At 40.7% G+C, this 24,708-nt stretch overlaps 1 protein-coding gene across 7 annotated transcripts in view; it reads left to right on the forward strand.

Annotated features, from left to right (window-relative positions):
• The window catches only part of SATB1 (SATB homeobox 1), a 93,701-nt gene that overhangs the window by 50,104 nt on the left and 18,889 nt on the right, over nt 1–24,708 (forward strand). For all 7 annotated transcript variants that reach the window (XM_075745852.1, XM_075745855.1, XM_075745853.1 and 4 more), the window contains 2 exons: nt 7,593–7,805; nt 16,241–16,396. In XM_075745852.1, coding sequence (XP_075601967.1) covers nt 7,593–7,805; nt 16,241–16,396 — 369 coding nt within the window. The remainder of the gene's footprint in view (nt 1–7,592; nt 7,806–16,240; nt 16,397–24,708) is intronic.

Genomic DNA, 24,708 nt, shown 5'->3' on the forward strand with positions numbered 1-24,708 from the left:
TAAGGAACAAGTATTTGTCCATTATAGAATGTAGTAAAAAAAAATCATAATTTGGGCTTCTGTTGAAATGTTGATGTTTCTTCCTGCGTGGCCTAGAGAATAAAAATTCTGTTTCAAATGCACTGCTACCAGGTTTGAATCAGCATGTCATTTGTAATTGTTCTGAATTATTATTGCCTTAAAAATTTTTACATCCTCCTTTAGCTAAAAGAAAGTAGAGTCATGGTGTGAATTCTCTGTAGAGTTCTGTGTCTTTCCTCTTAACAGCAGAGGAGGTTTTCAGGATCTGGGTCTTTCATACCAAATTTCATGGGATGCATGAACTCATGGAAAGATTACTTACGTAAGTTAGGTTCAGGCAGTGTCAGTTGTTATATTTACAAGTAAGTAACATAGAGTTTTGTTTAATACAATGATTAATATTTTAACTATTGATACGATAAAGTATTGAAATAATAATAGTAGCTTCGAGTTACCGTGGTTTGCAGCTGCCATCTTACCTGGGCAAAAAGCCGAGCAAATAATTCAGAAAATAAATAGTTGATTAGATACTTACTTCTTTCTCAGACTTGCCTAAAAGCAGCTTGTTTTCTCTCAACTTCCTCCTCCCTCCAAAGTCATTTGTTCATTTTTTTGTCAGCTAGTTTTGCATACAGCTTTTGGTTTCTTATCATTTGTGCATGAACAGTATTTGTTACCTGAAATACAAGGACAATTGGTTCTGACTGGACATTGAGTTTATATGAGACGTTATAAGAAGATGCTCTTGAGGTGCGATGAATGCAATTGTAGAACCAGATTTCTAGTGCAAATACTGATTCCTGATTACTATATATTTTTCTTACCACAAGTGTTATTAAATATTTCTTAAAAGTTCAATTCTTCCACACATGTTGTGGATAACCAGCTTTGTAAAATGTGTTCAAAGTGACCCAAAACTAGGAGAAAACCCCAAAATGAACACTGAAAACAAATCCCACAAAGAGATATGAAATACATATGTATTATATTTTGGCAATTTTCAACCAAATCTACTTGAAAGAACACAGAGTGGTATCCCTATATCCTACAAATTGCGTTAACTAGTCAAATTAGTATTTGCAGTTAGCTGTATAAGATTTTGCAGTATTTGTTATATACTGTGGCAAATGTAGGGAACAGAAAGGAAAAATGCTAGAAGCCTAGGCAGTATGAGCCTCAGTGTTGCCAAGAAATATCTCAGCCTACTTTTAATATGAAGCAAAGTCCCACTGAAATCCAGAGGAGTTTGTTGTAGGCACATTTCACCTTTGCACAACTGAAAATTGTTAATTGTACCCACAGTACCAGCTAATGTCCAAATATAAATACCTGTAAAGACACCTGTGATCCTTGTAAGAAAGCATTTAAATTTGTTTTGCTTGTTGTACTTTGGAATTTATCTCACGTTATTCAAGGATACATCATATTTACCTAAAACTAGGGCAGCACTTTAATAACTGATGATATTTAGATATTATTTTCTAATATTGATGTAATATCTTTTGTCTTTTTTTTTCTTTTTGGCTAGAGCAAGTGAAAATGCTTGTTTAAATTCATCTACTGTTTTCTGAGATAAAAAGCTAACTCAGGCTTACCACTGACATTTTTGAAACTGTCATAAGCATATTTGAGCCGTGTCCAGGGACCATATCATGCCATCAGTTTCTGAAGGCAGAAGATCTCACTGAAATCAATGAGGAGTTCTGTGCACAAAAACCCTGATGTCGAGATACAGTCTCAGATGAGGGGAGAGATTTGCTTTCAGCGTAAAAGTTAAGGAAGGAAATGAACTATAAACTAAGAGTAATTTAGCTGAAAGTTTTGGCAACAAAAATGGACTTTGGTTGAATTGGCTGAAGGTGTTGGCACCTCTCTTGTTTTACAGACTTGTGCTCTGCAGTATGAATACAGAATTTGGTGGGGGTTTTGGGTGGGAAGAGGAGGTTCTACCAGCTTAGTGTGGTAATTCAGTGCTTGGCCCTAATTTCCAAGAAGTATTGATTTTGGGGGAAAAATGTTGACTAGAAATATTTCTGCTTCCTCCAAGCCCAAAGGTAAAATTACTTCTGAAAACTAGGGTATCTTTTCTTTAAATTATCTGCTATTTATAAGGCAGAAAAAATCCTTCAGCCGCACCTCAGAAAATTGAAAGGGTGTCCTTAATATTGTCTTGGATAACTTCTCCCCTACCCTTAACATCAAAATGGTGGTTTCAAAAATGTGTAGTTCTCAGGAATGTGCCTTGCAAAGTTTAATCAAAGAGAAGGCAATAACTTGAATGAAAATTAGTGTCTATCCAGAAACAATAGAACAATTGCTGTAGGGAGCAGAAGTGGTTTCAGAGGATGGAGCACCTCTCTCCACGAGAAATTTCGGAGTGGCCCTTCTAGGAAGGCTTCAGGGCGCAGTGGGGTCTGAAGTGTTATTTTTCTTTAAGCAGTTGCGATTCCAGCTCACTGGCTGCAAAGAAACAGATTGAATCCTGTTAGCAACTCTTTGTAGTGCACCATGGAAAAGTTTGTTGAGTCAGGATTTGTGCTAGCAGATCTGAGCTTCACCTCAAGCACGGCTACCAAATGTGTGTACCACTCTCTAGTTGCTAGGGTAATTTCAGTAAATTGAGCTGGTTATGTTTCGGTTGCCGTTCGGCCGAATTAATAAACGTAGTATTTTTCCCAGCTGACATCAGTGCACTGTGCAGACACCTCTGCTCTTTTGAAAGAGTGAGTTCAGTTTTTTCCGGCGCTTTGCTGGTCAGAAAATGGCATTTGTGAGCAGCTCGCTGGCCCGGGTGGCACGGAGCAGCCACGGGGTGACGGTGCTGATGCATCGGGGCAGCCCCCCCAAAGCACAGTGCCCCGTGCCAGCCTCTGCTGTCGGCAGAGAGGCTCAGCCTGCCCCTGCAGATTAGCGGTAAAACTGGGAGGTTCTCGACTCTGTTCTGTTCTTCTTGAGAGAGCCGGAGCACAGCATCGGCAGTTGTTTGGCTGAATCACCTTCGGAGTCTTAAACAAATAAACAAACTCCTCTGCCATTTCTGTCTTGCCTTTGTAAATGTAGAGATGAGTCAGGAAACGGAAAGCTTGGGTTCCCACAGGCAGGTCTTACATTTGACTTGAAGGCGTAGCTTAACCTGGTGCACGGCAGGGTGACGTGTGCGTACTGCGCGAGCAAGGAATTGTGTTAGTCATGGTTGTGGTTGGAACTGTAACTCGGGGCTCCTGTCTCTGTTTGTGTACACTTTCAACCATAACATTTGCTGCATGAACTCTGGTGCTGCTGTACGGAGGTGACCTCTCGGCTCCGTCGTCGCAAAAGGAGGGGGAGTGCTTTTTGCTGCTTTTGCCGTGTCTGACTATTGTAATTTTTCTTCTTCCCACCCGTGACAGTTTTTCATCTGAAGGTTTTTAGGTACTTCTCAGTGTTTCTGTCAGATACCTTTTCTCTCCCCTCCTTTCTACTTCACCCCCATGCTTGTTTAAAATATTAGCTGTGAGGAGACATTGCCTTTCGTTCATGTATAATGCCTTTTCTCATATGTGAAAACTTCTGCGTATTTAGGACTGTGCTCATGCTAATTCTGGGCAATTGCTATTTCGAGGGAGAACGCTTGGATGCAGTAAACGGCTCTGTGTAATTTTAAAACAAAATCTAAGTTTACACAAACCACCTTCTCAGGCACTTTTTCTTTTCTTCCACTTTGTCTTTGGCACACTTTATTTTCCAGTAAAATGAAAAATGAAGATGGATTATTCAAAATTGATAACAGTAATGGACCATCATGTAATGTTTTATTGAATTTGAGTTCTGTAAATTATGTGGTAGAGAGAAATTTGCCTGCTTAAGTATAACAGAAATTGCCACTGTATTCATATAATTCTTCGTAGTGTAATTTAAGAAAAAGCACACTATCCATATCACTATTGAATAAAAGGTAAAAAGGTGCTATTACACTATCATGACAGCTCTCCTCTTGCTACTAAGCGACATAGATAAATGTGTCTGCTTATAACTTACTTGGCGGGGATCCAGGCTCGTGGGTGGAGCCTCCGAATAATCCTCCACCTGGACATGGGATGGGAGCACCCTGCCACAGAGCGGGACAGCGTTCAGGGACGTTCTGCGTGTTTTGGGGGAGGTTTGGGCAAATTGCATTTTTTTTCTTCTGGGAGCTTTGAAGTTCTATCAGGCTGATAAAATCTATTTGAATCAGTGATTACGTTCAAAGAGGAGACAAACTGGGGGCCAGACAGGCAGTGTTTTCGTTCATATTGGCAGACACTTTCGTTTATCTCCAGTTTTAAAGAATTCATAATTAGCTTTTGAAAGCCCTGATAATATTTATTGAACATTTTTGTGCAATTAGTAATGAATTATACTTGCGATGACGTGTAAGCTTGCTTTTTTTTCAATGGGACCTGGTAACATTTTAAGAAAAAACATTTTAAAAAACATTTCCAGTGCGAAAAGAATACAAGGGAGGAACAGAGAGGAGGACTCAGAGCCTGGCATTGTTTATAATCTCTATGCAAAACAGCATTTGGCTTTTATGCAACCTGAGGTACAATATCAGGACATCACACCAAGACTTGTATCTTGGCAAACCAGTTCAAGCCTGGTAAAACGGACAGTAATTCTCTGCACGTCAGCATGGGGCAGGATGTGAAAGCTGACGTTTTCTTTCTAGGATTTTCCCATTTTACATCTTGTCTAACAATCTTTAGCTGAAGTTTTGTGTGCAGAAAATTGAAGTAGTAGCAATGAAGTAATATTTGAAGCAGGCAAAACGCATTATAAGTCTTTGCCTGCACCTGGTACTACACCTTTTTTTCCATGTTATTTCCTCATATATTCTGACCTTTAGGTTCAAAGCTCCTAGGAAGCAAAAACACCTCCTCCTTGCCTTCTCCCCGCTCTCTCATCTCCCCTCCTCTCTCCACATCTGTGTCCTCTGCTCCCAGCTCATGCAAAGAGTCATGGCAGCGATGGGGGAAGGAGAGGAGAATGAATACTTAATGGCATTTCTAATCACCAAGAGGTGTCCTGCAGCAAGGGTTGTACTGACAAACACAGGAAAAATACAAACCCTGATTTTCTTTGTTTACTTATTTTACTGAGAGGGGAAAAGTTATAAAAGAAAAACAGCCTTTTCTGCTTTTTTTTAGCTGCCCACTATGTGGCAAAGGCTTATACAAGCAAATATTTTCTATTATGGGCTAAAGTATTTTTCAAGGACATTTCCTGTGGCTGACAGTGGGCTGGCTGTTAGTCTCCTCTCCTGCCAGTGATCCGTCCATTTCAGTTTAGTTTTAATTTCTTCTTTTTAATCCTGGTGCAGTTGTTTTCAGCACAGTAGCAGTCAGAAATCACATCTGTTTACACCTCGATCATACATCCTGTGTTCTGCAGACAGCTTTGCCTTGTCTCCAGTGGCACAAAAGCATTTTTGATGCCGCTTGGAGGATGGGTAGCGTAACCCCACCACTGACAAACACTGGTAATAGTGAGCTTGAGTACTTAGAAGTAGAAAAAAATAGTGGATAAGAATTTAACTTCCCTATTTGTTAGTAAGTTTATCGTTGAGACTAATCACTAAGAAAAATTTCAAAACTTACGCTCCACCCAAATGCCACTTTTGTCTGTAACTCATTTATTTACCTTCTGAATAGTTTCTGCCTGGACACCCGTAAAGAGGAGGGATGAAGAATAGTGGTAAGAAAGTATTCCCCAGGATTTTTTTTTTTTTTTTTTTTTTTAAATCTTCCTCCAAATTATTTTTCATGCTTAGTGCTGGAAAGACTGTGTTTTCCATCCCATTTCCCTCTTATGTGTGCAGGCACAGACAGGGCCATGAGGACCACACTGGCCACAGTGTAGTGGTTAGCACCTCCATCCTCACCACCTCTTAGAGATGGAGAGGCGACGGGGCAAATGCAGAGCTCAGAGCTGCACGAGGTGGGCTCTGACCCTGCCGAAGTACAGCTGCCCGAGAGCAGTGGCCTTGCAGCAGCACCTTTGTAAGGGGCTTTTGCCCAAAAGGATAGGACCTTTGAGAAAGGTGACAACCATAGGTGCTGTGACCATCAGACTTCCCTACAGAGGAGGCTGGTACTTGTGCCATAGTACCAGCTGGTACTTGTGCCATAGTACTTGTGCCATGGGTATCTTCAGTTAAGATTGCCTCTCTCACTTAGTTTTAGCTTTTTTATTGCTTGCCTCCCTCCCTCCATTCACTCCTCCATTATACCAAATAACTTACGACAGTTTTTTTAGGAAAAGAGACATTTGGTTGTGCTATTTCTTTAAAATCACATCCACGTTCCCTTGTGATTAGCAAGAAAAGCCTCTCATACTAACCCTCTCCTTGTCCCAGCATGGCAACAGCATTTATTTTAAAAAGAAGTTCACGTTTGCTTTTGCAAAAGTTAGTTTTCTTATCACTGCCTTGTTACTTCAAGACAGTAGAGCATTTTGTATGCCTGACATATTTAAAAGGAGAATTTGGCATGGGGCAGATTTCAAGAACCTGTTGACATTAAAGTTCTAGTTGCACTCACAGGTTCATAAATATTTCATTTTTTAGAGTAATTAGGTGTCCCGGACTGCCAGGTCTCCTCCATTGCTGAGAACCGAGATGAAATGATTATGTAGGAAACCTGGTGTGGTCTGTACAAGCTGCTGGCGGCACGCTATCGTCTGCAGCCTGCCCATCTCTGGCTCGCTGCTGCAGATGCCCTGGATGCTGTTTGCCTCTCATGGCCCCAGTGCTCGCTTTTATCTGTCGTTGCTGGACTCTGAAAGTGGGCAAAGGACAGCGACGGTAAATGGACTTAGGAAATGGGACCTGCACAGGAGGCGCTCAAATAAATAGCCCAGGCAATGGACTGGGTGAGGATGAGGGTTGTCCTGGCGAGGAGAGGGGGACAGTGGGAGGAGAAGAAGGGTGAAGGAGGGGGAGCATCCAACAGTGAGTTTTGTCACTTGTTAAACTCCAATATACAGCTCTTAAAACGAAATATTGACTTATAAAAAATATGGACCTGAGTCAGTTAAGCAGTACTTTAGGAACGTTGCGAGTTTATTGTCTCAAATTAGTTGTGAAATATCACTTCCTTTCAAAGAGCTGTTTAAGTTGCTAGAAATGTGGAAAGCCATTTTTTTAGGTTGGCTATGCGTTTTGTCTGGGAAGCCTGAGAATGCCCCAGTGTCACGCCTCTGGACTATCTGTACTTCACTTATTCTTAATGTCTTGTGATTGTCTGTCGACTGTGAAAGATTTCATGGCAAGTTAAGCCAGTAAAAGGAGGGAGACCTATTAGGCAGATTCAGTTTATGTTGTATGTAAACCAGATGCTTAATAAAATTAAGGGCACAATTGAGGCTCTCTTCTCTGCTACCTACAATGCCATTAATATATTCCTATGTGAAGTGATTAGTGCATTTGCTGCTCTCGTTCTCAGCTCAGTGGAGAGAAGACAGAGGACTGATAAGCAGTGGCTTTGCAGAGCATGGTTTTACAGGTGCTCACCTAGGCTAACTCTCCAGTGTATTTTTTTCCTCCCTCTCTACAGGGCTTGCTCTCAGAAATCCTCCGAAAGGAAGAGGATCCCAAGACTGCCTCGCAGTCCTTACTGGTAAACCTTCGGGCTATGCAGAACTTCTTGCAGCTGCCAGAAGCCGAACGAGATCGAATTTACCAGGACGAAAGAGAAAGGAGCTTGAACGCAGCCTCTGCGATGGGCCCCGCACCTCTCATAAGCACACCGCCTAGCCGGCCTCCACAAGTAAACCACTCTCTCTGTCTTTGAGATTTGCTCGTTGTGTTTTCTCGCTGTCCTGCCGGGTGATACCTTTCTTCAAAAGAAGAAAGCTTTTGCTGTTGCGTTTTTTAAACGCTCACAGAATCACTATTTGCAGTGCATATCACAAATTAAATTTAAGAAATATAATGGATGATAGTAGCAGTTTATTACTACCTATTTTCTAGTTTTAAGATAAATTCTATCCATTATAGCCCCTACAGAGTGTTTTGCTCATTTTATTGAGATACCAGCTTTACTGGGCCTGGAAGATGCTGGCTTTTAGCTGTCTTTTTTTTCCTATAATTCTCAGGTGTTGTTTTTAATGTTAGAGGTTCAGCTAGGGATTTTGAAGGATTTGGACCACTAAACTGAGTGGGAATGAAAGCAGAAGTGTGAGTACGTCGTATTGCCTTAACCAGAAAGCAAACAGGTAAAACTAAAGGGATGGGGGAAAGAAGACTCCATCCCAAAATTCTGGGCACACTTTCACCAGGTCGAGCTACTGACAACTGGATAGCATAACGGACTTGCTATATCCATTGCTCTGAAAGATTTGGATATATTCATTATAGCTTCATTTAGTATTTGTTCAAATGAAACTCCTGTTGATTTCTGTAAAATCTGGTGGGACTATTGGTTTAATTCTCTGCAAATTACTGATAGAGTGGGATCCAGAAAATCAGTGGTATGGTTCTTGTGTCTGTCAAGGAAACTTTGATGCTGGTGTTATGGTACATGAGAAATACAGGTGTGAGCCATAGGAATGCATAGGATTTCCACAAAGATGAATTAAACACTTCAAAAACCCATCTTTTCTGAAATACTCAGCATTGCTGTGGCCAAAGGTTGCACCTATGCAAGGACAAAACAAACTGATCTGCAGATACGTGGGAATCATGCTGTATACACAGTCCAGATTTGCTATACAAAGCAAGGCTTTGAGATTGTGGGAGTTTTGTGATGGTTGAGTATATAAACACAGAGCGGTTCTTTGCTAACCAGGCTTAGGCTTGTGCCTGTGACTATATTCCATACCCATTCTGAATGCTATAAATTCCTTGAGATTCTTTTTCTAATTTTCCTGCAGCTAATGGATACTAAGGACCCCACTAAAGTAACGAACAAAATTGTAGGAAAAGGGAGGTCAGAAGATCACTTTGACCTCCTGCAGTACTTTTCACAAGAAAAGAAAAAAATGTTTAGCAGAAAGAACAGACTGTGCTAATGGTCTAGTTTCGTTATCATTAACTTAGTTTAGTCTGTGAAATCCACTACAGATACTCTTCAAGATAAAGGATGAGAATCTATTTACATAGTAATGCTTTAGGGGAAAATAGTTAAATATAGATAACTGTGTTTAAAATAACATTTGAGTTTGTTTTAATATCTGTACCTGCTCCCACAGCCCAGGTAATTCAGAGCAAAGGCTAACCCTCCTTCTTAACTTATCTCTTTCTGCCAAGGTAATGTCTCACTCTGTCTCAAGTGGTCTTGGGCAATTTCACAGCTAAAGAACAGAGTTAATTACAGGACCTTCCACAAGGATGTCAAGTCAGAGGTAGTCCTTGTATTGGTTTTAATTCACACTTTAAGCTGTGTAAATCCCCTGCAGCCAGAAAGAAAGTGAGACTTGGGGGTTTTCTTAACTGACAAAACATACTGTACGTCCAAATTTAGGGGTTGGGGGGTGGGGGGAATTTATCTGTCTCTGCTGTGCTCTTGTTCATAATTTCATTTCATTTTTTTAGTGGTAGTCAGGAGTATAGTTAACCTAATTGCGACAGTTCAAAGTGGAAACAGAATGCAGTTTTGTTTTGATCCTTTTCGAAAGGAAAATAGGTTAACAAGGCAGCCTTATAGGCTAATACTTGAGGTCTGCAGAACAAACCAGTTATTTTTCTAGTTGTTAGATTGTTCTCTGTCATTCAGCAAAGCATACGCACTTTACTGAGCGGATGGAATGAGCATAGAAACCTCTGAGTTGGGATTCTGTGCAACCTTTTTGCATGTTGCCAGAATTACCCACCTATAAATGCGTGTAGCACTTGCCACCTGCTACTAAGTGTCCAGAGCCCTAAGTTTGAAAATTGAAATATCTGTGTTGTTAACATAAGTACAATTCTTAATGCTAGAAATAATAGTGAAATTATTCTAATTGTTGCACTGGCAAGTATAACTTTACAAATCGTAGCAGAAATAAATTATAGTCAAGACACGGCAAAATTATTAATGCAAACTACTACTCTGATACACCCACAAATGTCCACAGTTTATTGAATATTTGATACTAAGGAAATAAATCTACTAATGTCCTTACTACTAAATTTATTATAAGTGATTATTTAAAGTTCACTATACAGGAATACAGCATAATATTTTTCTAGCTTAGCTGTGAGCTTCTTGGATAACTATTGAAAGACAAAACAGACCGTTTATCCTGACAACAGAATTCACACAAGAGCCAAGATATTTAATATTAAATCTTTAGACCAGTGTAACATTTGAAACAATTAAACTATGAAACCATGAAAAATGAGAGCTAATATGCCACACATGAAGGTTTATTTTGCAATTGCAAGTTATCAGTTTCGGAAGGATGTGAAAATAAACATCCTGAAAAGGATCTATTTTGCATTTTTGTGTTGCCAACTGGTGGCCAGACAGTAGAGCAGACTTAACCATTTAGCAGCTGAACTTGTTCTGTGTTGATTTTGCATACTGTTGCATGCAAAAACAGAAAGCGTGACCTTGGAGGTCTGATAGGATAGTAGGAACTCACCAAGCATAAACCCTGGTGCCTGAGTTAGAAGGAACTGTGTTGACTTTATCTCATTTTTACAGCATTCTAACTAGTTGCTACTTGAGCTAATGTATCTGGATTGTTTCCAATTCTTTTTTGAAATCCTTTAAGAAGCTCTTTGTCCCCCCTACTTCTCCCTTTCTCCCTGACTTAAACAAAAAAGCAAAATCTTACTTTTTTTTTTTTTTTAATTGAAATCATTAGCCTGTAATGCATGAGCTTTTGGGATACGTGTATAGCCCTCCAAGCTGATCAAATTGTGAAAGTCTGCTACTAGCTTCCACACTGGTGTACTGAGTGCGAGGAGATGGCATACACAAGAATTTTTCCCTTGGACGTTGTTCATCTTGCCACCTCCTGGGGCAGAAGCCTGTGTCAGGCTCTTTCCTGGAGCAGTGGTGTTTATAAATATTAGCATCTCCATCAGGTAGATACTGCATGGAAACATAGTTTAACCTTTCCAACCTAGAAGGAAGAAAAAAAAATCCTTTCTTGTTCTATTTCTGTTATTTATTTATTTTTCCCCTCCTCAACAACTTCATCTTGCAGATCACCCCACAGAGGTCCTTTCTGGGTATCCCTAAGTCAAGTTCAGAGGATGGGTCTATTACACGTTGTGTGGAAACGAGAGGATGTGGGGATACTTCAGAGTACACTGAGCATGGAGCTGTGTTCAGGGTGGATGGAGTTCCCCAGGGCGGTGCTAGGGATGGGCTCTCCCTCTCATCGGGCCAGTTCGGGGGTTGCGGGGAAGAGGACTCCCTCTTCCTTAGCACAACCTGGGGGAAGGATGGAGACAGGTGACCAAACCACAGATTTTCTTTTCCAAAATATTCTGGTTAAAGCTCGTTAGGTGTTCTGCAGTTATGAACACTTCTTCTCAGGACAAGTAATCTCCATTTCAGCAGAGCTGAGGAAGAAATCCTCGCCACTCATATTCCCCAAAGAAAATTTGCACTAACTCTTGGGGCCCATCATCATTCTGTGTAAAAACAGAGTGTGTGTAACATCAAGAGCAGAATATAATTTTAACAAGGTAATGTTTTAGGAAGTATCCACAAATCTTGCATGAGCCATGGTTCTGGGTACTCAATTGGCAAAAACCTTCATTTTTATGAATATAATCCTGGCCTCCCTCTGCCTACTGATAAATTACAGTTCCTTCACGCTAAAGCGATTTCAGCTTGGGTCCCAGAGATAGGATGTCACCTTGGAAAGAATGGTCTTGAGGAGGACACTGCTTTGCTGGTGTTTGAGGACCAGTGAACTTCCTTTGCAAAGAACTCTGGATAACACCAGCTCCTGTGAAACTTGACAGTGGAGCCCTGGAGTTCAAATACGCGCGCGCACACCATACATCACCACCAGCAAAAGTTTTGGTTTTAAGTCTGCAAAATTTGAGATTTAGGTTGATAATCTTTTTGCCAAGTTGCATTTTAATGAAAGTAAAAATGAACAAAATAATAAATGCAACTCTCTCACCACCACCACCACCCCCCCGCAAAAACCACCATGGAGGAGAGTTAATGGAAACCCTGACACTTAACTATAACTGCACTTCCAGGCGCCACTGTAATAATGGAGTAGTAAACCTTGTCCTGATAAAAGCTCTTCTGAAAGCAACAGCATTTATTGTACCTCCTGTGCTATTTGCAGAGCAGAACTGAAAAGTAGTTTGTTTTGCCTGGAATGAACTACTTTATGAATTTTAATGTACGATGTAATATTAAAAGCTAAACCAGGATTAAAGAAGATTTTTGTTCCCGAGCTAAAACTGTACTTATGAGAATGTGTTATAAAAGATTTTTTTGTTTCAGTTTTGATGGGGAAGAAATGAGCTTCCATGTTTGTGAAAACCTCTTCAGATTGGTTATTCCTTCTATAACAACCTATCCTTTGTTTAGGAAAATTGAATGAATCCAGAACTTCTTGCTACTGTAATCAGTCTTATTTGATGAGGAGATATATCTGAGCAGGCCAGGAGGGGATGGATGTGATTTGGGTTTTCTTTTTTCAAGTATTTCTAAATGACTAAATTGATTGGTGATAGAAAGATGGCCAAACAAGTTTCTGATTCTCAGTTTGTTATGTTTGTAAAATAATACTTCCCTGTTCAGTTAGTGTTTGCAAAATTTGGTTACTGTCAAAAAAAAATTTAGCTGATCTATGGTTTCTTTCCTAAAAAGAAAATGTGGCTATAAGCGTGGGTGGGGTGAGAGGTTGTGCTTAAGTGTGGATGAGATGAGAGATTATGTTTTGTTTTGTTTTTCTCTCCAAAATGAATACTTTCTCCACCTCCTCTCCCAAGTCCTGAAGTTGCACTGTTGGGGGCTTTTTTGTTTTCTGTTGGAGTTTTTTGTGGAGGAGGGTGTTTTTTAAACCCAGCTTCAAACAGCCTCTGTCTTGAACTCAGTTCTAAATTCAACACAACAGCCTAGATGCTTGCTATGTATAAATTATGAAACAGTTTTATGTATGGATATTCTCCAAGAGGTTAATTAGCATTATTGCATGGAATTCATCAGACCGGAGCAGACCAATGGTCCATCTAGTCCAGCCACAGTCTATACCTGATCTTTGAAGAGAAATTGTTAAGAGGCGGGGGAAGAATTTTTATACTTGGCCAATGATGTAAATTGGAGAGGGAGAGAGGGTATGGCTGTGAACAACATCTCTTGATAATCGCCAAACCCATCATTTTGTGACTTTAAGACTTTCATTCCTCTGAAGCTCTTTGGGCTAATATGGCATTTTGATGAAGAAATTAGTGTTTTCTGTTGGTCACTTCCTAATTCAATATCAACAGAAGACAATAGGGCAATAGGAGTTTTCTTTTTTCTGCTTTAGTTTTTAGGGTTTTTTTTTAACTTCAGTGACATATTAGATGCTGTTGAATTTGTTGTACCTGTTTAAAGATAGATGTGATTTGCCAACCAGAATGAGGATTTTCAGTAATTCCCCCGGGATAAGTGCATATCCGTATTAAATTGGGCATTGAAGAGTATGGACCAAGATGCACAATTAAATTATGTCTCCAACATGGTGTGTGCCTTGGTTTTTGATGATCTGGGTGTTCACAGCTCAGTTAAGTGGTCTATGAAGTGCTGCTACAACATGAAGCTGTCTTTTGAAGCTGAGTAGCAATCAAAAAGGCAGCATGCTTACAGCAGAGAGACATTTCAATCAGGATCACAAGAGCAAAGTGTTTCCTTCCCAAAAGATACTGGGGAATTGTGTATCCTAGCTGAATACCTTCGTCTTCTTGTCTTCCCCTCAGGACCCTTAACGATTAGTTACAAGTTAGAAATATTTCTTTGGAAAGGACTGAAATAACTCTGCCGAAATTTAGACCCAAGGTCCAAGAAGATGTGTTGACAAAGCCATCACTTTTTCATTTTCTAATTTAGCTTGGCCTGATTTTTACATGCAAGCAGAGAAGGCTGTCTCCAGTTGTATATTTAACATCCCCATTGGTTGTCAGTTATCTTTTAGTGAATCCTTTTCATTTAAAGGTTATAAAATTGCCACTGGTTTTGTAATTTTCAAATGATTTCACTGTATGGTGTTCAGGAGATGCACCTGCTCTTGCAGCCCCATGCTGATTTGCTCAGTGTGAGGCATGTGTTTTCCCGCTCAGCGGTGGGAAGAAGGGACGTTGGTGGTGCTGCTCTTCACGCTGCCCACTGCCAGGTGCCTCAGATGATTCTGAGCAGCCGCTGGCCCAGGCTTGGCCATACTCTGCCGCAGCGTCGCCTGTAAAATGTCACGCTGCAGAAAAGGCAAGGCCTCACTCTCCAGGTCACAGCTGCAAAGTACCAGTTGTTTTCAGAGGAAAGCAAATCACGTGATGAACTGTAATGCCACGTTCTGGGATTTTTATCCGTTTCCCTTTTCATTTGGGACTCCTGTTTTCAGACACCAGAAAGTGCTAACGCCTGCCAGAAGGAGGCAGGTGGAAGTGTGTGTGGACACCTTGTTCTTGCCGGGATTTTGCCCCTTGCAGCTAGTGGGCATGTGTTAGCACAGCCCCTGAAAAGCCTGATAGACAAATCAGGCTCAGCAAAAGTGGTATGCACTCCCGGTTTCTGGGCTGGATTATTTTATCTTAAAAGCACTATGGAGGATAGTTAACACAAATTGAGTGTGACACTTCTAGGAAAAAACGGGCTGATGATTTGCCTAAGTACGTCTCTCACCCAAACCCTTTGGCTGTCATATCGTGAGACCTGTGACATACGAAAGCTCATAGAGAGTGAGATTAGAAGGTGAATTATCATGTTGTCATGATTTCCCTTTGAACCTCAAGGGACTTTAGAGTACAGGAGGATGCTGACTTGCACTGGATTAAACTGATAGTGAAACTGTGGTTTTAAACACATACTTAAGAGTAGGCTGAATCACCCTCTGGAAGTGCCAAGCTCTGTCCATTAGATTTAGAGGTATCCTGAATGACTAACTTTGACTAGACGCGTAACTTCTGAATGGCTAAATTAATTCAGCTCTCAGCAATCTCAGTATGAACCAGTAGGTTTGAATCGAAATCTAAAGGTTTGATATTGCATCATCACCTGGTGGGTTCTTGGCAGAAATCCAGTCTTTCCTTTCCTCTGGTCCACTTTAGGATTAGCGGTCCATTAGGTCCACTGATCTTGGGCACGCATTGCAAGAGTAGCTGCTAAAGACAGACGTTATCCTTAACTACTGAGAATATTGTAGCATAAACTGGGTACCTGCTGATTTTTAGTACCTTTCAACTGATATTGCAGAAACTGCACTGTAACCTTGGTGGGATGATTCTTGGTGTTGAAACACCACTATCATTGTTTCCAGAGGATGAAGGAAGGAATAGTCTTCTGCACATCGTGTCACTACTGATGTATTTTTTGTTGTTTTCCTTAGTGCTGCAGATGCAGCATAGAGGTGGTAGTGTAATTATTCTGTCTTGTTTTCATGTTATTTTTTTTAACTTGGACTGCAAGAAGAATAAATATTTGATGGATGTAAGTGAAATACAACTACAATATTTTTAAGAAAGCCCTATCTTGATTTCGTGAATGAGTGGTTAAAATATGCATTATTCTAAATTATTGCTTTCTTAAAAACAGCTAAAGAATTAAACAAATGAGAGAATATTTTTTAAAGTTAAATCTAAAGCCATAACTTTTCTACATTATCATGCATTTCAGTGTACTGGACATAAGGCATGAATCAAGATATATCTGTCAGGTTTCTATTTCATTAGATTCTTTTATACTGCACTTACAATTTGCACTTAATTTGCATGGGGCAAAGAAATTATGTAAGGATTCACAAGTCTCTACAAGAATGTTTGACACGTTTCCACCTAATTTGTTTTATGACATTGAAATTCACAATGGTCAGTTAATGATAACTCATATTTCAGATGTACTCACCTGTTACAATATGCTGAATTTTCTTGTTTCCCAGTTGCCTGAACCACAGATAACTTACAATGTTAAATCTCTGAAAAGCTGAAAGAATATCGGAGCAAGATTGAATAAAAGGAATAAAATGGAAAGGGGAACTACTTGGGGAGGGAAAGAGAGGAAAATAACTTTTTCATAATGAAAAATGTCTCATAAAATATATTTTCTAGGTCAAAACAGCTACTATTGCTACAGAGAGGAATGGAAAAACAGAAAATAATTCCATGAACATTAATGCTTCCATTTACGATGAGATTCAGCAGGAAATGAAGAGAGCTAAGGTGTCTCAAGCACTGTTTGCAAAGGTTGCGGCAACCAAAAGCCAGGTAAAGCTCCCAGGGCGCAACGGCCTCCCTGTCCTCTGTGATTATCCTCCCCACACCCCCGCTTTGGTTTTGATCTGGTTTTGTGTGAGTTACGACGAGCGGCCAGGTTAGCGCACCAGCCCAGTACCATGGCTCGGAGCTCTGTGCCAAGTCCAAAGGTAGCCTCTGGTTACCCTTGACCAGAAGCGGCTTCCCGAGGTGCATCCCTCCCCCCGTCCCCGCCAGCGAGATGCCTTTGCTGCACACCCGTGGGTCTGGCGCGGCTCAGAAAGCATCAGGTTCATCAGTTCTTTAGCTGGCGTGGACGTGGCGAAAGCTGTGGGCGAGCTATGTATTGCTGCCGAATTCATCTTGATGCTTTGGTGTTTTGCAATTACATGCGCTGTAACAAGGAGCGCTGGATTTTATGAAAATATTTAGTCAGACCCACTGGTGAGGCTGTGCATGGGAGGTGGGGTAGCACTGCCCATGTCAAAACCAAAAAGAAACGCCAACAAACTGCGGTTATACAAGTTACATCTGAGAAAACATGTATGATCTTTGTGGAATACGATGGCTGCTTGGTTACCTGCGTGTGTGCGTATGTATATATTGCATATTCAGTTTTAAGCCTTCGTTGCGTGGTTTCCTATTTTGTTTTCTTCAACTGAAGAATTTCTGTCAAGTTTAGTGGCAAGGGAGGGAAATCAGCAAGCACTTGTTGGCTGTGATTATCATAAGTGACATGTCTTCTGAGAAAGATCACCAGAGTATGCAAAAGCATTGATTTAAGTGAGAATGTAGTCAAGAAGCAAGTAAAGGAAAAACATACAGAAAAACAGGAAAGACTAGAACCACGCTTATACCAACACTTGAAAGAAATGGTAAAGGCACTAATGCTTGCAATGTTGAATTTTCACGTTAGATTAAATGTTAAGTCCCCTTAGTCACTTTTCCTTTACTTTTCTAGAATTACTTCATAGAAAACTACAGCATCTTCCAGGGAAAGCTGGTAATGATCAGTTAGACCAACGTTTCCTGGGCCGTCAGCATTTCAGTGCTAGTTTTCTTTTTAATAGTCTTTAACTTTTGACTTCTGTGTTGTTCACGTTTTGGAATATACTCTATTTCATTGTACAGAAAGGATGTTGTCTCTTAAGTTATATGCTGTAAGGAGCATTTAAAGGGATATTTTGGAAATGTTATATCAAAATGATTAAACTCAAGCTGTGGACTGTAAAAATTATAGCTTTATAGGCCACATGCCTGCCTACCCTTCAATCACTGTCAAAGTGATAATTTCTACAATAATATGTTTCTTTTATTGTGGGATTCTAAACACCAAGTGCTGTTTAAACATTAAACTGAATTGTTTATGTTAGTGCTGTACTCAGTGTGTCATACATCAGGCCACTATAATCTCCCATGGAATGTAAAAATTCTGTCATGAATCATGGCTTGTATATCGGAAATTACTGTAATTTTGATTGGAAATTACAGGGCTCTTGAAATGTTTCTAATTATGATAGAATGTTACAGCAGCTTCCAACCTGTGTGCTCTTCAGATGTCTTTATTTACATGTCAAGATTCGTGGTTAGAGAACTGTCCGTTTTCTACACCTTCCCCTTTCCATTGCAGTTCTCCGCAAAACTAAGGTATGAAGCCAATCTATCGGTCAACGTAATTTTGATCTGATCTGATTTGTGTGATAGTATATCTATTTAAGTGCGTAGTCTTAAAATTTCTGGGTGGGACAGCTCTTCCAATGCTGACTTTAAAAGGGACAGTTAATCAAAATCAAGCACAAAAGCTTCCAGAGGATGCTGTGCAATTTTTTTAGAGTATTGGTATAAAATTTAGATTCTTGTACAAACTTTGCTACCAAGCACAGGAAACAAACAACACCATACATGTAGTTCTTTTCCCTTTTATTGTGGAAATTATACCTGTATTCTCAGAGGTTATTTTTCTCCCCAGTTTAAGCAGAGCAATGTTAATTTGTGTGTTAAGCAAGCTTTCAGGTCTGTAGTTAGCCACAGTGCCTTTTGTAGTAGAAAGCTGCTTCACAGAAGTAACCTCTTAGGTAAACTGGATGTGCTGGGTCTTCTCTAACCAGCTGACTACTAGTCAGCCAATTAATAAGCTTTAAGTATGTAGCAAAGCCACGTATGTTAAAGGAGATATCTGTATTGTAAAAAATTCTGCATTGGAACTTGTCAGCGGTACAGACAAATATTTCTTTGGGCAAAGAAATCTCCCTTTCACAAAAAAAGAGGCTTGTTCAAGCACATTCTTTAAGATAACCTCTCTTGAGAGAGGTCTGTTGTTGTTTTGTTTTGTTTTTTAATTTGGGGATATTGCTTTCCTGCTCAGAACTGGAAATCCTGGGATAATCACTTCCAGTTATAGGGAATAGTCTGGAGAACACGTATTAGAAAATGATGTATTAGTTAACAGTTTTGTTTTTAAAATCACTAAAATTGAACATTGCTGCTCTTATCTTATTTTGGATATAAAATCTTGATTAACTCCCGAGTGTAGTCTGGAGTTATGGTATAAAACCGCATGTGGCCTAAACCAGCTCTGCCAGTGGACAAAGATAGCTGTTTGCTGAGGGGCCTTTTTATTTATTTATTTTTTTAAGGAACTGTTTTGGGTCAACATCAGATCAGGTGTCTAAGCAGCCAGCATCTGCAAGGTGTCTGGGCTTGCCTAAGCCAGGAGACCGCAGATAATATTCTGCTGACTAGAGCACTTTGTACAGAAGAGCTATTAAATGATGCGCTACAGAAGTTTCTATTTAGGTAGCGCCAAGGTAAAAACCGAGCATCTTCCCTTGCCCTGTGTGAGTGCCTTTGGCAAGAGTTACCCGACTGATGGAGGACCGCATACAGACCTGATGCTCCACAAAGCAGCTGGCTACGGGGGCTCGGTGCAGCAGAGGTCATAGCGCGGGGCAAGGAAGGGGCGACAGGAGCAGGAAGTCATTGTGGTGACGTTGGTGAGACCGTGCTCTGGCTTAGGTGAGTGATGGTTTGCGTACTTATAGTTTCACGGTGCGCTTTGCTGGTGGCTTGTTGGTTTTCCCAAAGCAAAGGCACTATCTGGCACGTGGGTTTGAATGAGTTTGGGGACTTAGCTAGAAGATTCCTTCAAATGTTGAATGGTTTTCCCATATAGGAATGTAAGCAGTCTGTGTATTTTTAAAATTTCTATGTTTTTAAGGATCAATATATTATCTGCAGAATAAATTCAAATTCTGTTATATTCAAAATAGATACTTTAAAAGTTACTATGGTTATACTGAGGAGGTGAGGAAGATATCATAATTCAAATTGTTTGTGTACATCATATCTTAGGGGAGTTTTAGAATCGTAACTGGCAAAACATCTAACGTCAGTATTTAAAATCTTACATTTTTATTGCAAATTATCTGCCTAATAGGTCTACGTAACTTTTTTAGGTTATGTTCAAACGAGCTTTAGAAAAATACATGCAAACAGAAGACAGAGAGGTTTACCAAGTGCTTTGCGTCTGCTCCCAGTTTGTTGGTTTTTAGTGATAGAACGGCAATAGTAACAATATTGTTTACTAAAATTTAATCAGCACCCCTGAATAAGTCAAAATGAAAAAATCCACACATATATGAACTTGTGTGACATGCGTTACTTTTACAATTTAATCATATTGAGTTTTTATTAAATTTATAACCTGACAGTCTGATTCAAGTAATTATGAAAGCACATTCTTAATTTTGTTATTTCAAACAAAAAAAAAGTTGATCTGTGTAATGATCATTAAGGCATCATGGTTCAGTAACTGTGCATTGGTTTCAATGTTTTCATGTGGGAGCCAGGGATGAGTTTTTTTCCTTGATGGTGACAGATGCTGAAATCTAATTTTATTCCATAAAAACAAACAAACAAACAAAAAAACCCCAAACCTAAGAGCCCCAAGAGATAAGGCAAGTAGAGACTTGTAGTGCTCCTGTATGTTTGCTGTATTTTCAGAAGTTACATTTATGTTAATGGCTTATCCTGAAAGGCTGCAGCCTGCACGTGCTAGTATGAAGTAGGGGAGAAAGCAAAACTTGCTGAAAATCAGCTTACATTGCTAAAGCTTTCTTAAATTTCGGAAATTACAGTTTGCAAAAACTGAAGTAATATCAACTGCCATACCTCTGAGAGTCCCATGTGCTACAGGGTAAGGCCACTAGCTTGCGTTACTATACCTAAATAAGTTTGCTTTACAGTAGCATAAATAGGTAAAATCGATACTCTTCTGCAGCGTCAATCCTGCCGATCGCTCTGTATGGCCAGGGAGGTGCCAAACACCCTCCCTTCTCACCGAATCAAAGTGCCTATATGTTGAAGGTGAGACACTTGGCTCACACGGAATCATGCTTTGATTTTAATTTTAGTGTAAAACTAATAGAGTACTACCCGTACTTCCAGAAACCTCATCTAATTACGGAGAGTTTTGACCCGTTACTTCTGAGCTGTTGCACCGCGTTGCCCAATTTCCTGTCCTTCTGTCCCCGTCTTTCACTTTGGTTAGGCAGTTAGCCCCTTGGAAATGAATAGTTTCGCATGCAAAACATATAGGTAAAATCAGTGGTTCAGACCATTGCAAGAGACTCCATCCTAAGCCATCACACAAGTATTTCGTGCGGTGGTGTTTTATTAGAAGCGTTCGACTTTTTTGCCTTAGTACGCACCTGGAGCATCCTCCCCTGAAAGGCTGCGTGGGGAGGCTCACCGGGTAGGCATTAGGCAGAGCATCTAACACTCCTGAGTAGATGGGAAGGAGTTAAATGGGAAGGGAATGCTAAACATTGGCACTAAAATTGCTTTTGGCATGCAAATACCATGCTTTTCCTGACATAAATATTTTCAGAATAGGCCATTAGAGTTCAGGTATATAAAACCCTGCTTTTACTGGAAATTTTAATGTTGTAGTAAACCCAGAGATTTATAGTGAAAAATTGATGTCTGTTATCTCACTTTTATCTTTTTAACCAGCAGTTTTATAAATGCTATATCTTTGATCTGGCTTTTTCCATCTAGAGACTAAGCTATATACTCTAATAGGAAAGTCATTTTTAAACAGCTTCCCACACTGAACAAGCACAGTATTGTGGATCTGGCACGAAGATGTAACATGCCATTACAGCAGATAGAGAACGATCTATTAAACTATTTTCCAAATGGGGGGAAAAGAAACCTTTTTATCACCAAGAGTAATCCTCTAGTAACAATGTGGCTTTAAGGGGGGGGGGGTGTCCTTGAAATCTATTTCCAAAGCTGTTTCCTCAGGGCACTGCACCTCAGGCTGCCCCAGAGGGGTCCAGCCTGGGGGGCAGGCGGGGGGGCTCGGTCCTTCGCCTGTCACCCTGTGTCTCCGTCAAGTTGTCTCCCGCCTTTGTCTCCCTCAGAGCAGCTGAGTCACTTCCTGGGTTTAAATCTTGGCTTAAACCCCTTCTTTCCCCCCCTCCCCTCGGCGTACAATGGATTCTCTGTGGAGCGGGGAGGGATACTGCACGGGGAGACGCGAGGTGGAAACAAAACGTGCTCTGAGGTCTGCCATCGTTTCATGGGTCCACCTGGAAATAAACCCCTCGCCCTCGCGGGAAAGCGAGATACAGTAGTTAGAAAACATTAGCTGCAGAAGTACACCACACCACAGCCTCTATTTTTACTTTTTTCATTTTCAATTTTATTTTTGTATTTTATTTTCCTCCTCCCTCCACTACCCGGGGGTGATTGCTCTGGCAGTTGAAGAGGCGCCACGAGCAGCAGGAGTCGGGACGGGATCGGGTGTCAGCGGGGATGGGAGAGGAAGAGTGTGAACTGAGAAAGCAAGATGGGCTTCTGCGCGTGATCAAGAATTGCCCCATAAAGTGGCGTGTCATTCAGTGAAACTGTGAAACTTGGCAGATAGAGCTAATTTGTTTTTCTTTCACAAAATATCGTGTTGCAGAGTCATAGTGTGTTCTGTCTCGCCCAAGTTGGAGGGAAAGAGATTTTTGGGTTTCTCTTGTGGGAACAAAATGAATGCTTATAGTGCTCCAAGTCCTTCCTCTGCCCCATGTCTTAATTTCTTTTACAACATCCCTTCTCAGAAATAAAGGTTAGAACCTCAGGAAATTTCCTTAGGAATCTTTTTAAAATTAATTCTTGAAAAAGGGGTAGAAAAATTGAGTTCAGTTAACTTGCTTATTGCTTGATCTGAGTAGACCTGGAGAAGGGCCGGCGTTGATCCTGGCCAGATCCCACATTATTGGTATGACCTTGGTGGAGTGGGTTGACTTCAGTGAGTCTTGGGGTCCCGCTAGTAAAACGTAGACAGCAACTTCTTGAATCAACAAAGATGCACTGAAGAGAAACCACGTTAAAACCTCCGAGGTGGTTCATATCAGTGTGCAATTGCCCATGGAAATCTGCATAGAGGGAAAAAAAAGCATTGAAACCTGAAATAGTTCAAGCCAAAGAAAAAGAATGAAAAATACTTAACTGGTAGGAGGATTATATTGACCTCTTCAGACAGCTCCTTGGGGCCAGGCAGCCCTTTCAACACTTAAGGCAAAGGTTGGATTTGTTGACACACCACTGAAAAAGTGCGCTTCCTGAGCGTGCTTTACACGTGGGGTCAAATCGGCTCTGGGTGGAGGTTCCCAGCCAGGCGGGTGGCAGCGCGAGCTGTTCAGTCCACGTAGAGGCTGTTCGAAGAGCTGGTAGCAGCTTCAGGAAACGGTGTGTGTTGGAGCCCCAAGGAGAGCTTCCCTGGAAGGATGTGGCGCACACCTGCCCGAGGGTGGTCGGGAGTTAATGCTTAACGCGGAGACAGCCCCAGCCTGCAGCGTGTCCGGGAGGGGCTGGGACCGCTGAGCACCTGGCAGGATGCGGCCCCCCTAGCTGTCCAGAAATAGCAAAGGGCAGGTTCTTGGTGGATGATTTTTTTTGTCTGGCGGAAGGAGTCACGAATGTGTGGGAGAAGCTAGGAGAAGCACAAGTTTAAGTCATTAAATGTACAAATGAAAAAAAGAGACCCAAGTAGAGAAAGCTCTTTACAAAATATAAAATTCTGTTAAAGCAGCAAGACGGCACAACATAAGGAATGTTTGGTACATGTTATTGAAACTGAAAAATCAGAGTATGGAATGAATTATAATTTAGCATAATCCATAATTTTACAGTTTTCATTTTGAATTATTTATCTTATATGATTTGATTAAAGATAAAACTGCCTGACATCTTGAACATCTCTGCATGTCTTAATGACGAATGAAAAAAGTCCTCATTATAACTTCACCATTTTAAAATTTTTATTTCTATTGTTTCTATATAGCTCCCTTTTATTTTTAAAGGATATTTCAGATCCGCATTGTGTACATGCGATTCCATAACCCATCAGGCTTCAGTGTTGCCTCAGTACCTCTGATTCAGTAAATCAGATCATAGGCAGCATGCTGTCATATAATAAGGTGTCTGATCCTTATTACCAGTTTGTTGATGCACAGACTCCTTCAAATTGACCATTGCAACACATGGTTTCCCCTGAAACTAGCTGTGATAATTAGCGTGGCTCTAATGAGACAGAATGTCACTGATCTTGTGCTGAACTGTCGAGTATCGACGCTACGGATGGGAACTGTCAAAGCTTGCCATCTGTGACAGAGCTTGGCATATTCCATTTGCAAGGTAGAGCATGCTCAATAGACTGTTTTTAAACAAATGGTCCATTTCTTGATTAGGGCTCTGTGTTCTGTTACCGGGGAAGACTTTATATCATAGTTAAACTTTTTTCTTTTTTTTCCCTTTTTTTGCCGGGGTAAGCTCGTTAGGAAATGAAAATGTTACCAATTCTCAAACCAGTGCCTTCAGTCTTCCGTTAGCTTTTTGGGGAGAGGTGGGGGATTGCTGATCACGTATTTATTCTTCTTCCTTCCCCCAGTTACCTTAATGTAGTTCTTCTAAGGCTAGCACTTCCACAAGGCTTTTATCTGATTTTTTTTTAAGCATCGAGAGATAGGGAGGGCATACTTTTGAAGGATAGAGGAACAAAAATTTAAAAAGTCTTAGATGACGCGCAGCGGGAGCACGTGCGCCTGGGATGAGAGATTGAATCGGTCAGGAGAGTTGGGCGCCCAGGCTCCCGAGACCGGCCCTGCAAAATGCCATGCAAAAAGTCCAGCGCTGCTTATCATTCCAAAATATGCTTTGTTGCTTTTTATTTCCTCCTTCTCTGGCAGACCACACAGGGCTTGTTCTGAAGAACATTTTCACTAATCTGATCAGGCAGCCAAATACGCCGGGAAAACTGCTTTAATGAT

This window comes from Balearica regulorum, chromosome 2, assembly GCF_011004875.1.
Source record: "Balearica regulorum gibbericeps isolate bBalReg1 chromosome 2, bBalReg1.pri, whole genome shotgun sequence".
Taxonomy (NCBI): domain Eukaryota; kingdom Metazoa; phylum Chordata; class Aves; order Gruiformes; family Gruidae; genus Balearica; species Balearica regulorum.